This window comes from Ictidomys tridecemlineatus, chromosome 1 (assembly GCF_052094955.1).
Source record: "Ictidomys tridecemlineatus isolate mIctTri1 chromosome 1, mIctTri1.hap1, whole genome shotgun sequence".
Taxonomy (NCBI): Eukaryota; Metazoa; Chordata; class Mammalia; order Rodentia; family Sciuridae; genus Ictidomys; species Ictidomys tridecemlineatus.
Window position 1 is genome coordinate 32,708,535 of NC_135477.1, and position 12,799 is coordinate 32,721,333.

Genomic DNA, 12,799 nt, shown 5'->3' on the forward strand with positions numbered 1-12,799 from the left:
GCCTGGCAATAGTTAGCCTGAAGTATTGAAAATTTAACTCTAATCATTCAGGGAGAAAATAATTAGAAGAGAGAAGGTGAAGAAACAGAGACGAGATATGTGATCTGATTACTTAGCCTACCAGGTTTCCTTATCTTTCCAAGAATAATTTTTGAAAATTTAAACTCCAGCAGGAGGTGGTGAGAGTTGAGAGCAGAGAGGCCCTTTAACACAGGTGAGTATCATTCCCAACTGCTGCTGGGATTTGAGTGTGTGTGTGTGTTGAGGGGGAATCATTGTTGGTGTTCTCTAGGAAATTTTGAGGTATTGCCTTGGATGATTGAAGACTGGATACAAGTAAAATTTATGTTAAAACTTATTTATTTGTTTTTGGCGCTGGGGGTTTAAACCAGGAGCACTTTACCACTGAAGTACATTCCCAGCCCTTTTTTAATGTTTTATTTAGAGACAGGGTCTCACTGAGTTGCTTAGGGCCTAAGCAAAATTCCTAAGATTGGCTTTAAACTTGTGATCCTCCTGTCTCAGCCTCCCGAGCTGCTGGGTAATGGGCTTGCGCCCACTGCGCCTGGCTAGGATAAAACTTAAGAAGTAGGAGAGGGTGCAATTGGAGGCTGAGAGAACAGGAGGTTGACGCATCTCTGAAACTTTAAACAGATGGCGTGTGAACACGTACAGAATAAGCAATGGGAACTGCAGAGAAGATGCAGCCACAGTGTCAATGTTAGGAGCCCTCCTGTGACGATGGAGCAGAAGGCCAGGGACAGCCTGTGTCTGGACCTCAGTGAGGCTATAGAGAAGATGCCTCTTGATACCTTCCGTGCAGGCTGGAATATTGGGCGTCTTCATTCAATACTCAAACAGCTAGAAAGCAGAGCCCACAGTGCTGCCTTGCGGGTTGCCTTAATCAATTGCCTAGACGTGGGTTTCCACTCTTGCCCCAGGGCTCTGCCTTGTTTTGCCCTGATGCATAATTTCATCAATGACTTGAATAAACATGGACAGAAGCCATGAATCTCCAACCTATAGATGATTAAAAAAAAAAACAAAAAACTGAAAAAAACCCCACCCTAATTTGTTGATTTACAGAGTATGACTGAAAAGAAGAATAAAGAATCAAATCAAGAAGATGAAGGTTAATCAGGATTCAAGGTAGTACTTCGAACCATGTGTGGATTACTCTGTCAAACTCCAGGACCCACATTTTAGGAATGACATAAAAACACTGGAGTGGGTTCAGAGAATAGTGATAAGTAGAATTACATGATGAAAACCATTATGAAAAAAAAATTAAAAGGACTTGGGGTGTACAACTGGGGAAAGAGTATACTTTGGGAAGAGGGACATGATAATTTTCTTTACTAGATGAAGGAATAGTCTGTGGATGATAAATTATACATAATGTGCCAGAACTAGAGACCTGAACTAGGAGAAACCAAAGTTGTGGGGAGATCGATTTCAGTTCAGTATCATGAAGAATATTGGAATCATATAGAATAGAAGGCTCTGCCTTGTAAGCAAGTAGGTTCTCCATTATGGAGAATAATCAAACGTAGGCCAGAGGAAAGAGGAAGGCATCTAGGAGAAGAGAGGCCTACACGGGATGGAAGGATGAGTGAATTCTAAAATTTCTAATTTTTTTCTGATAATGGCATTTCTCCAGTAATCAAAGGAGACCCAAAGATCAGTGAACTAAAAAACTAATCAGAGAAAAGGGGATGAGAGGGACAAAGAAATCTACAAACATAAAAGCATGGAATGGAAAACAAACTGGTAAAGTAAACAAAGAGAACACAAAAACTTGAGGGAATAATAAATAGAATTTTGGAAATGGCAAGGTTTTTAGGGCATTGTCGAGGGCATAGTCTGAGGCTGGGAGATAAGAGTGGAAAGGAAACAAAAGATTTCACACATTTTGGAGACAAGTAATCAGATCAAGGGAACAAGGTCAAGCCATGAAGCAGAGTCATCAGTGTCCCAACAGTTTCAGGGGACTCCATAGGTGGCTTCATTGGTACCATCAGTGTGAGAAGAATTATTGAGTCTTATTCAACCTTCTTATTAACTACTTAATAAAAAGTCATGTCACAACATCTTTGTGGACTCCCTGAGCCATTCTTCCAACAAAATAGAGGTACATAAAGAAGTTCATCAAAATTGCTATTGAAGTACTGTGTGCAAAAAAAAAAAAAAAGACTGCATTTGACCTCGAGAGCTTAGTGGAACTCCCAGAAGGATGTAGTTCCACCTGAGACTGAGGGAAGACAGGCCTGTCCTGCTCTGCAGTCAGGCAACCCTTTCCATCCCCACTTCTACACACGACCGCATTTAATCTTCATGCATTGCTCGTGTCCAGTTTCCAGAAGAGACATGTTTTAAAGACCCTAAGAGTCCCCACACTGGCCGGCCAAGGCAGAGATCTGGGATATGGGATAGGCATCTTTTTCCTACAAACCGGGAGGTGAGGCACCACACCCAATCCTGCTGCTTCCTGTAACCTAAGGTAAGTGTGACTTCCTCCTTTGGAACTGATTTTCTCATCCATAACAGTGGGGAATGTCAGTATCTCCCATGGGGGGTGCTAGGAGGATAAAATAAGACAATGCATACCCTCCAGCACACAAGAGGGTACCCCATGAATGTTAGGTCCTTTGTAACTGAATTGGTTAATATACTGCCCAAAGTGAAAGAGGCAGAGAACTCCAACCACTGTCAGGAGATTTGCACATAGGACAGAATGATCAGCGTGGACCGGACGAACCCATGATGAAGAGATTCTTGCCCCAAGCCTCAGCAGATCCCCCTTTCAGGACAAGACCTCACTGCTACCACTGCTGAAGGTGAGGAATCACTATTTACAAAGTGCTTTACATTTACTCAATGTTTTTCTTGAGCACCAACGACGTAGGTTTCACATATATAATGTCATTGGATTCTCATCACAATCTTTGAGAGGCTATTATTATATCCATTTCATAGCTAAGAAACTGAATCTTAGATAGATTAAGTACCTCACCCAAGATATCTCAAGCAGACAGGAGTTGGACCCCCAAAACCAATACTCCTAAGCCTGATCTTCTCGAAACACCTCACTACCTCTGGAGAGGGGTGGGTTAGGTGTCAGAAATGGGGGTGAAGTATAACTGAGGCAGATAGTGCATCTTTAAAACCACTATCAAGGATGATCATGATCCTTGAACAAGGGTGCTTTGGGTGACTCTGAACTTGGACGACCTGAGAGAAACATCATGCTTCGAACATGGACTCACTGTTATGTCTGTACAGGATGAAAATCATCATAAGAAAGTTTCTTTATCCTTAAAAAAATATTTTTTTCAAGGATCTGGTCTAGCACGAATACAGCTGATGAATTTTGAAGAATACCAATGACTAATAAAAGAAATCAAAATATTTCATATTCATTAAGGGCTAAGAGTCTACCATAAGCTGAGGGCTTTATAGGCATTATCTCACTTAATCTTTACAAAGACCTTACCTGTTAGATGCCATGATTATAATTCCTATTGTCCAGATGAGGAAATTGAGGCTTATAAAGCAGAAATAACTTGTGAACCCAGTGAAACCAAATCTGTCTGACCCTGAGCCTGCCCCCTTATTATTGCACTTTCTTGCTTGGGGCGAGAGAGGAAAATGGCATTGATGTTAGGATAGAAGACCAGCTAAAGGAGGGTTTGACTTTTAGAAGCCAAAGGACCAAGAAATGAAGGGTAAGGAGCCCAGGAAGAAGTGTTCTCCAGCTCAAGCTGGGGAGCATTCTTAGATGGACACAAATTTAAGCCTAAGATTAACGTACTTTTCTTTTTCTCAGTGCAGTGAACTGAACCCAGGAGCGCTCTACCACTGAGCTGCATCGGCCCTTTCTTACAATTATTATTTTGAGACAGGGCCTTGCTAAGTTGCTAAGGCTGGCCTCAAACGTGCAATTCCCCTGCCTCAGCCTCCTGAACAGCTGGGACTATGGCGTGCACCACCGCTGTTCCCAGAAAATGAAAGTCAGTACTCTGATTTGAAGTCAGTACTCTGATTAAATAAAGAAAAAAAAAATGAAGGCATATAAAAATAAGGCATTTGGAAATGGAAACGGAAGGATGTAAGCAGCCGGGCAGAAAGAGCAGACATCATCACGATGGCTGAAGCTTGGGAGGGAACAGAATAAGGCATTGCTGTTCCCAAACCGGGTGAAGAGAAATTCACTGGGCTAACGGATAGGGAAAGTTTTCTTCTCCTCCTCGGCACCTTGGAACACCCACAAGGACATGTCAATACTGCATTTGTGTTCACTTACTTCATCTGGTACAAATTATTGGTGCCTCTGTGATCAATGTCATGGCAGAAGGCAGCAGCAAGCATGGCAAAAGCTTCCAGGTCTGTGTAGTATTTTTTTAGTCTTCCTGTCTAAAAATATACAAAGGCACATATTTATGTCAATTAATACATCTCCCCAGCAAGGCCTGCCTGCACCCACCACAATTTCACAGAGAGTTGGCTTATTTCTTGTGTGTCACATAGCATTCTGGGAAATTCCCAAACCTAGCAGGCGACTGAATTTTCCTTTAAGAAATGAGTTGCATGAATGTCGGGGTGCTAATCCAGCCCAGTGCCCAGAGATTCCCCACATTCCTGGGATCATCTGCAGCAAGACTGGGGTTTGATTGTAACCATGAACTTAAAATGAAGCATCTGAAGTAATGGACCCATCTTTCACATGCTCAAGTGGGAATTGGCAGTTTTACAATGATTTCCAGGACTTGGTGACCTACCATCAGCAGAGTAAACATGGTCTGTCCCACGTTGAACCCGTGCCGCCAGTTGTGGTAAGTGACAGCGCGGTACCCTTTCCTCACCGTGTACATCCATCTGGTAAGAACCTGTTACCCAAAGACGACAACGTCGGTCAGACTTTGGAATCGAATTCTAAAGGTTAGAAGGCCTGTGACAATCTTATCTCAAAAGATGTGTTGGTCTTGTTGACAGAGTTGAAGCTGATGTATTTACAAAGTTAATGATAATTTAAAATCCAAACTGAGTTAATCTTTTGAACCACAGAAAACATTAGGGAAGTGCAGCAACAGAATCACACCGTGTTTTTTTTTTTTTTTAAATGAAATAACATCTGACCTCTACAGGTACTTTGAATTTCTCCACCACATTTATTTCAAAAAACATTCGGAGTCCACATTTAATCAATTCGTGCTCTGTAATGGGGAAGTCGCTGAAGCGGAATTCATACAGTTCTACCGCCTGTGGGTCCGGCAAGTCCTCTTTCTGTTGAAAAGACAAATTGTCTTAGATTGCATTCATCTTTTCCCCTTTATGATCACATACCCGACACTGAATGGAAAACCAAAACAGATTCCGCCTTATTTTAAAACTTTCTAAGTGATGGGATTCGATTCCAAACCCATTTCCAGTGGCTGTTTTCTTTCTATGATGCAAAATTAAATGTTTAATCTTATCAGATTTCATTGCTCAGTTCCTTTTTTGTTCCAGTCAAGAAATATTCAGTCAACAGCAGGTATTTGCTTAATTTCACCCTCTTGTATTTTCCTTTTTATTTGCTCAGTGATAGCCTCCCACTAGACCCATGGTGCCTGTCTCTGAAGGTGCCCAGTCAACGTTTGCTGAATGAATGGCTGAGGGCCTCCCAGTGTGGGTGCACATTTGCTGACACTTCTTTTAACCCACGTCTTGTTAGGACTTAGGGGAATGAGAAAAACAGCGAAGTACGTGAGCATTGACACGACTTGGGAAATAAAAATATGGATCCTGCCTTAGAGGAACTTAATTTATTGAAACGGGTATGAAATACAGGCCAATGAGGGGTGAAGCTTAGACTCATCAGAGAGCATGGCAGCCAGTGCCTGGTGCTGTGGGAGAAACCAAGTGCCTGGGGACAGGTGGCTTCCCATTAATTAAATAAGGAACTCTGGAGGGACATGAGCTGGTAGAAGGAAGGAAGGAGAAGATCCCATAAGGAAAGAGAAGGAAGGAGGGGATTCCATGATGGGGAGAGATCGTGCCAAGAGACAGTTTAGCAACAGCCACGAGGGCCCACCCCGATGGACCTGCAGGAGCTCATTCAGAGACTCTTACTGACTGCACAGCCTGTCCCAATACTGTGCTGAGGGGGTCACAAAAGTCAGAAAAAGCATGTCACCTCCCTCAGGAAGTTCAAGCTTTCCTAGAGAACAACAAATGGCATAAGCCTGCGTCAAGCAAAATTATGGCTTCTAGTCCCCCGGCCCCTGTGCCTGGGCTGGCTCTTTGGGCTCTTGCCCGTCCCTCACTGGGCTTCCCAGGGCCCTCCTGAGTGCCCCTGTCACCACTGCCACTCTGGTAACTTCGAACAAGATATTTTATTTTTTCTGAAAAGCAATGGCTTGAAGCCAGGAGACCAGCATTCAGTTTTAGGCTCTAATTAGATACATCACCACACCTGAAAAGGCCTCTCTCTATGTTCTCATCTGTGAAATGGGACAGTATAAGGACATTTTTTTTTTTATTTCATTGTTTGGTCATCAATTAATCCCAGTTGCATTTTCAATGGGTCAAAGAAATTGGGACTCCATTCACGGCCCCTTTTTTCCTCCTCCATTTCTCACAGGGCCCTCCTCGGCCCTCTGCTGTCCCTGGCCTTCCTGCTCTTTCTTTCTCAAACCTCTCCAGACCCCTTGCTCAGCTCAGCCCTTCCTTTTTCTTTTCTTTTTTTTATTCATTCAGGAATATTTATCAGACCTGTACGTGTCCTAGGCAACAAGAGAAGCCGGCATGGCCACTGTCCCTGAACCATGCACTCCCATGTGGAGAGACAGGTGATTTGTGAGTCTTGGAAAAATCAGCCCCAGAGGCTGCGAGAGCTGTGGAGTGCGCCCCTCCCCCTCCCACCCCACAGGCCCTGGCGTCTCAGGCCCATAGTCCTCCCAGATAAGAGTTGGAAATGTTGTTGCCTTCATCGCAGGATCATCACTCTCAAGTGTAAACATATAATTCAGTAGGAGACATAAGTAAGAAGTTCTCAGAATCATGACTCCCAGGCCCCATACACAGTCACAGGCCAATTAAATGGGAGTCTAATACAGAAATCACACCGTTTTTCAGTCTGCGATCCCGAGAGATGGATAAAAGCAAAGGCTGCTTGTTGGTCTGGTAAGTGGCACTCTGGCTCCATGGAGCTGATGTTCTTTGCAGAAATCACAGCTGAGGGCTGACAGCAGGGGAGGAGCTTGTCCGCAGCCTACTGTGTATAAAGTAACTCCAGGTCTCCTGCCTCCTATGAACTAGAATCAGGTGACTTTTGAGGTCCCCTGTGCAGGACGGTCACAGTCTTGTCCCACACCTATCAGCTTTTCTCTGCTGCTAACCGGTGCTCCAGCCACACCCAGCTGCTTTGGTTGCCCTAGACCAACATGCTGTCCTGTGTCTGCACTGCCCTTGAGTCCCACTCCCATCTCCAGCCATCTGCAGGCCCCATCTTCTGTCTTGGTCTGGACAGTGTCTCCTTTCCCCTCAGACCTCGGCACCATGGTCTCCCCTGTGACTCTACCATCTTCTGAGCATGGCACGAGGCCTCAACCTTCTCAGAGCCCTGGGATTCAGGCTTCAAGAACACAGCTGGGCAGTGACATTGCTTACATTTTTTTTGTCTTCCTAATACACAGGGGGCTTCTTGAACCAGATAAGAATTAGTTTGTATTTTTTGTGTGTCTCAATAGTTACTGAATGAAAAAAAAAATGAGCAAAGGATAAATCAATGAGGCACGTTTCTGGGAAATGCTCTGCAACTTCCACGATCTGGTCAACATAAGCCGTGGGGCCTCCAAGAGGGCCTCAAATGGCCCACAGAGCAGCAGGAAGCCAGGAGGAGGGTCTTCACCACCTCCTTTGCCTGACTCAGGGGACTGCCACCCTGTTCCTTCCACACAGAGACCTAGAACCACAGTCACCCCTAGAGAAGAGGCTAGACCTCCCCTGAACCCCAAATTAAGGTGCACCTCTGGAGAAAGAATCAGAGTGAGAAGTGACTCCAGGATGATATTAGAGAATTCTTCTGGCCCATTTGTTTGCTTTACTTCCTAAATTGTATGCAGTGGTGATCTGGGATTAACCCAGAATGGATTTTACATTCAAAATAAGCTATTTTTGATAAGTCTATTGTACTTGACAACATCAGGTCCTTCCTCCTCTATGTGAGAACTAGGTTCTTTCTGGTGTCAGGCATGTTGCTTAAAGTTCTGTTTGACAAGAAGTTGCATATCAAGTCAGGTGGGGTGGCACACTCAACGTAATATCAACAAACAGGGAGGCTGAGGCAAAGAGGAATCCCAAGTTCAAGTCCAGCCTAACAGAGTGAGGCCTTGCCCCTGTGTGTGTACCTCAGGGACAAAAAACACAGAGGGCAGGAACTGAGCCCTCAACAAGGCTGAGAGGCCAGTGATCTGTGACAGCAGAGCCAAGGGCCAGGGTGGGAGGACAAAGCCTATAAACACGGGAGGGGGCAGGTGAGATGATACCTCTTCGTTTTGTAGGAATGCTTGTATTACCGATTGGACGGGGCAGAGGGAAACAGGATGAAGCAGTTATAGAGGGAATTAAATGTGATATTATTTTAAGGGTCAGGTCTCTGAAATCTTTATAAATATTCCAGGAGCTCATGGGATTGTAGAAGAACCTCACTCTAGCAATGGGGACTCCAGTAAGTGCAAAACTGAAGAAGACCACGCCCCCCTAAAAAAATTCTAAAAGCAATTCTCTTCATCATCTAGAGGAAGTCTAACCCTCTTTCTAGAAAGATAACATCATTCAGATATCCTACATTTTTATTCACAATATCTGATTTTTAATTTAAAAATCATGAAGCATGCTTTTTTAAAAACAGGATCAAATTACTGAAACCAATGTAAAAATGACAGTAGAACCAGACTTAGAGGTGATTGGGGTGTTAAGGGTTTTTTTTTTTTTTTAATAATTATGATTTTAAAAATAGTCAAAATAGAAAAATGTTGAAACACTAAAAGAGGAATTATGCATGCATTCTGGAACCGAAAAAGATGATCTCTAATATTAAGAATTTATTGAGTGGGACACGGGACAAAATGAGAGAAGGAACAAGTGAGCTAAAAGAGGAACTGATTTCAACCAGAAATGATAGGGGTGACCTAAGGACAACAGGAAGGCACTGAATTCCTCCAGACTCCACAAGAGAAGTCAGGGAGGGCACATGGTCAACTGAGTCTACAAGGGTCTGTGGTCGAGTGTGACTCTGGCATGCCCTCTGGGGTGGCCAGGGTGCAATCCAAAGGTATGAAAATAAACAAGGTCATGATATCCCTAGATTCTGTGCCTGAGGTCTTTCATGCGGGAGTCTAACTGGGATTCCACATTATCTTTGTGAGTTGAACTGGAGAGGACAAAGATAAAAAACAACAAGAAACCAGCACATCTTTTTGGCCTCCCAAAGTATCAGGGAAGAGAAACCTCAACTTTTACTTGAGAAATAAGGAAGCAGGTCCTAATATATTTTCTTAAAAGGACATCAGGGATAGAAGGAAAACACTTACCAAAATTTTGACAAGCTGTTTTTCTTCACAGTCTTCAATTGAATCTATATTTAACTTCTCTTTAAATTTCTAAAATGTAAAAGCAATTGAGGTGTGAAATTCCTATGAAGGGGATTTCTATCCTGTTCCTCTACTATTAAAATAAGTTAAAAGATACTTTAAATACAGTAAGTTCCATAATAGAGATGCATTCTGGATACTAAACCCTGTAGTACTTTATTATGAAGAGTTGTACCCAAGAAGTAATTGAATACAACTAATTTCTCTAAATTTGTGGGTAAATAGGTAAAAAGAAAAAATAGAAAGAAAGAGAAAAATGGTTAGCTTGCATCTGTTTTCCAATTAGCAATTACCCATGATTTCTCCCAGACATTCTCATCTTTAACATGTCAAACACTCAAATCAAGTATTTTTTTAACTCTCAAACTCACCATTGAAACCCAAACCAACCAAACAAAACCCAAACTACACCTGTGCACATACCCCCAAATCAAGCAAAATGCAAGGAATGGAGATAAAAGGTGTGTGATGTTTTTCTTTCATTTTGTGGCAATTAAAATGTTGTTAGAAAAATCTGGCTCCCCCAACATCTATGATATCGGTCTCGGTCAATGACTTTCTTTGGTCACTGTGATGTGAGCAAAGACTTGTGTACTTGGGCTTGCTCTTTTGTTCTTCTGTCATCACTGAGAAAAACATCTATCAGGTTGCTTCTGGTCCATGAAAGATGAAGAACACATAGAGCAAACCCAACTCACATCTTGGAGCCACACTCAGTCAAAGTCAGACAAAGCCTGGTCAACCCCCAAATTCATGTGTGAGAGAGAGATGCTCTTACTACATGCCACTGTTCTATTGTGGTGGTTGTTATGCAGCATTATATGATAATAACGGACTAATACATTGTTCTTCCTGGAAATATTTTTTTCCCTTGATAGCACACTTGAATCTAGATATCACTACTTGAGATCCTATAAACCCAGGAACTGTTATTAACATAGACCAATCTAACCAAGTAACCTGGCATCCTGGGTCTATGTACACTGAGCCACCAAAGTCCTCCTTCATCCCCTCTTTCTGCTTTCCCCTCCTTAGCCCAGGACTAAACTTATGTCCCTTTGTCAGATTCCGGGGTGATTAGGTGATTTCCAGAAGCTGAGGTCAACTACCACCTAGTATTTATAGGGTTAAATTCCCCACTTACCAAAATAGACTTAATTTCATCAGGAGTGGCTTTGGTATGGTTCATGAGCATTTCCTGAGCAATGTCCTTTCTATTTTCTAGCTTATTCATCTTCTCATAGGTGTCAGTATTTAAAAGAGACCATCCAAGGAATTGTGTGAGAGTCTGAAATGTATAAAAAGTGATTATCTAAGTTAAAGGAAAATTGATTTGGTGAGAGCAATCTACAGGCTTTCTAATTAATCAGTTTCCTTCACCATCAGAAACCCAGTTCCTTACTTTAATATAACATATAAATAATCAGACGCACACAATAAAATCGATGAATCCCTTGCTTTTCAAAGAGCAATGGACCATGAGCACTCTTTTGCAGGAGAAGAATTATAAACCACAGTAGAATAAATAAAGCAGAATCTAAAAATTGGACAGAGGGCTGGGGTTGAGAAAGAGAATGAAGAAGAAGATAGAAATACTCTTTTCCTGTTTTTCTAGAATTAGAAAGAATTTTGGTTAAGCCAAAACTTTACACTTCAGTAGGAAATGTTGCAACTTGTAGAAGTCAGGAAATAGAAATGACACAATAACAATATTTTGGTTTTAATCATGAGTGACTCATGTCTTAATTGCCCTCCAAAATATCATCCCAGAATAACAAGTAATTATGCATCCTCCATTATTTTGCGAATTTCACTTACTTCCATTATTTTATTATTGCGCTTACTTCAGTAATGTGTTCGTCATGTTCATCAAAAGGCTTTCCATCCTTCCTGTTGTAAAATGTAGCTACTCCCACAATATCTTCTTTTTTGTTGACAATAGGCAGGGACAAGACATGCTTAATGACCCAACCAGTTTCATCTACAGGTCCTTTCTACAAACAATAAGAAAACTTAGGTTCTTTCTTTTTCTTTTCTTCCTTTTTTCCCCTCATTTTTTAATTTGAAAGAGAGATACACAGGATGTTACAAAGAAAAGCAAGGAAAATTACATATAAGAGTTTGTGAGGGGAAAGGGGAAAAAAAAACAAGGGAGAGAATTAAACAACAGCAGATGGGGTAGAGAGGGAAAATGAGAGGGAAGGGGAGGGGGGATAGTAGGGGATAGGAAAGGTAGCAGAATACAACAGTCACTAACATGGTATTATGTAAAAATGTGGATGTGTAACCGATGTGATTCTGCAACTTGTATTTGGGGTAAAAAATGGGAGTTCATAACCCACTTGAACCTAATGTATGGAAGATGATATGTCATGAGCTTTGTAATGTTTTGAACAACCAAGAAAAATAAATAAAAATAAAGAAAGAAAGAAAGAAAGAAAAGCAAGGAGAAGCCAGGTGTGGTGGCACCTGCCTGTAATTCCAGTGGCTTGGGAGACTGAGGCGGGAGGATCGTGAGTTCAAAGCCAGCATCAGCAAAAGCAAGGTGCTAAGCCACTCAGTGAGACCCTGTCCCTAAATAAAATACAAAATAGGGCTGGGGATGTGGCTCAGTGGCCGAGTGCCCTTGAGTTCAATCCCCGGTATGCAAAAAAAAAAAAGAGAGAGAGAGAGAGAGAGAGAGAGAGAGAGAGAGAGAGAGAGAGAGAGAGAAATGCAAGGAAATTTCCCATGTATCCTTCACCCAGCTTCCACCAATGGTCATATATGCAATTCCTTCCTTGTGTCAGAACACAGCTGGGACTGTACTTTACCTCACTGTCCTATGATATTTTTCCTTTCTTTCTCTCTCTCTTTTTTTTTTTTTTTTGTAGTATTGGAGATTGAATCTGTGGTCTCACATGTGCTAAGCAAGTGAAGTACATGCCCAGTGAAGTACATGCCCAGACCTTGTTCAACTCATTTCTTACACAAATTCTCTCTATTGAAATACCTAGTACAGTTTTTATTTTTCTGGCTGCTACATCAAGGTAGTGTTTTGTCTCATGGTACATTGAGTTTAAGAAGCATCTGCCAAGCCCCTATGCTGTGCCAAGAAGTGGTCTAGTTGTTGATGTTGTAAAAGTGAATAAAATCAAGGCTCAAGATACTTCCAGGGTAATGGG

The 12,799-nt window shown here is 42.2% G+C and overlaps 1 protein-coding gene across 2 annotated transcripts in view; it reads right to left on the reverse strand.

Annotated features, from left to right (window-relative positions):
* Positions 1 to 12,799, reverse strand: part of Pde6c (phosphodiesterase 6C) — a 53,316-nt gene that overhangs the window by 21,482 nt on the left and 19,035 nt on the right. For both annotated transcript variants that reach the window (XR_013434267.1, XM_005333723.4), the window contains exons 9-14: positions 11,480 to 11,629; positions 10,780 to 10,923; positions 9,576 to 9,644; positions 5,137 to 5,283; positions 4,779 to 4,886; positions 4,304 to 4,413 (exon numbers count right to left, since the gene is read on the reverse strand). Coding sequence is in view for 1 of the 2 variants with exons in the window: in XM_005333723.4 (XP_005333780.1) it covers positions 4,304 to 4,413; positions 4,779 to 4,886; positions 5,137 to 5,283; positions 9,576 to 9,644; positions 10,780 to 10,923; positions 11,480 to 11,629 (728 nt within the window). In the remaining variant the exon portion in view is untranslated. The remainder of the gene's footprint in view (positions 1 to 4,303; positions 4,414 to 4,778; positions 4,887 to 5,136; positions 5,284 to 9,575; positions 9,645 to 10,779; positions 10,924 to 11,479; positions 11,630 to 12,799) is intronic.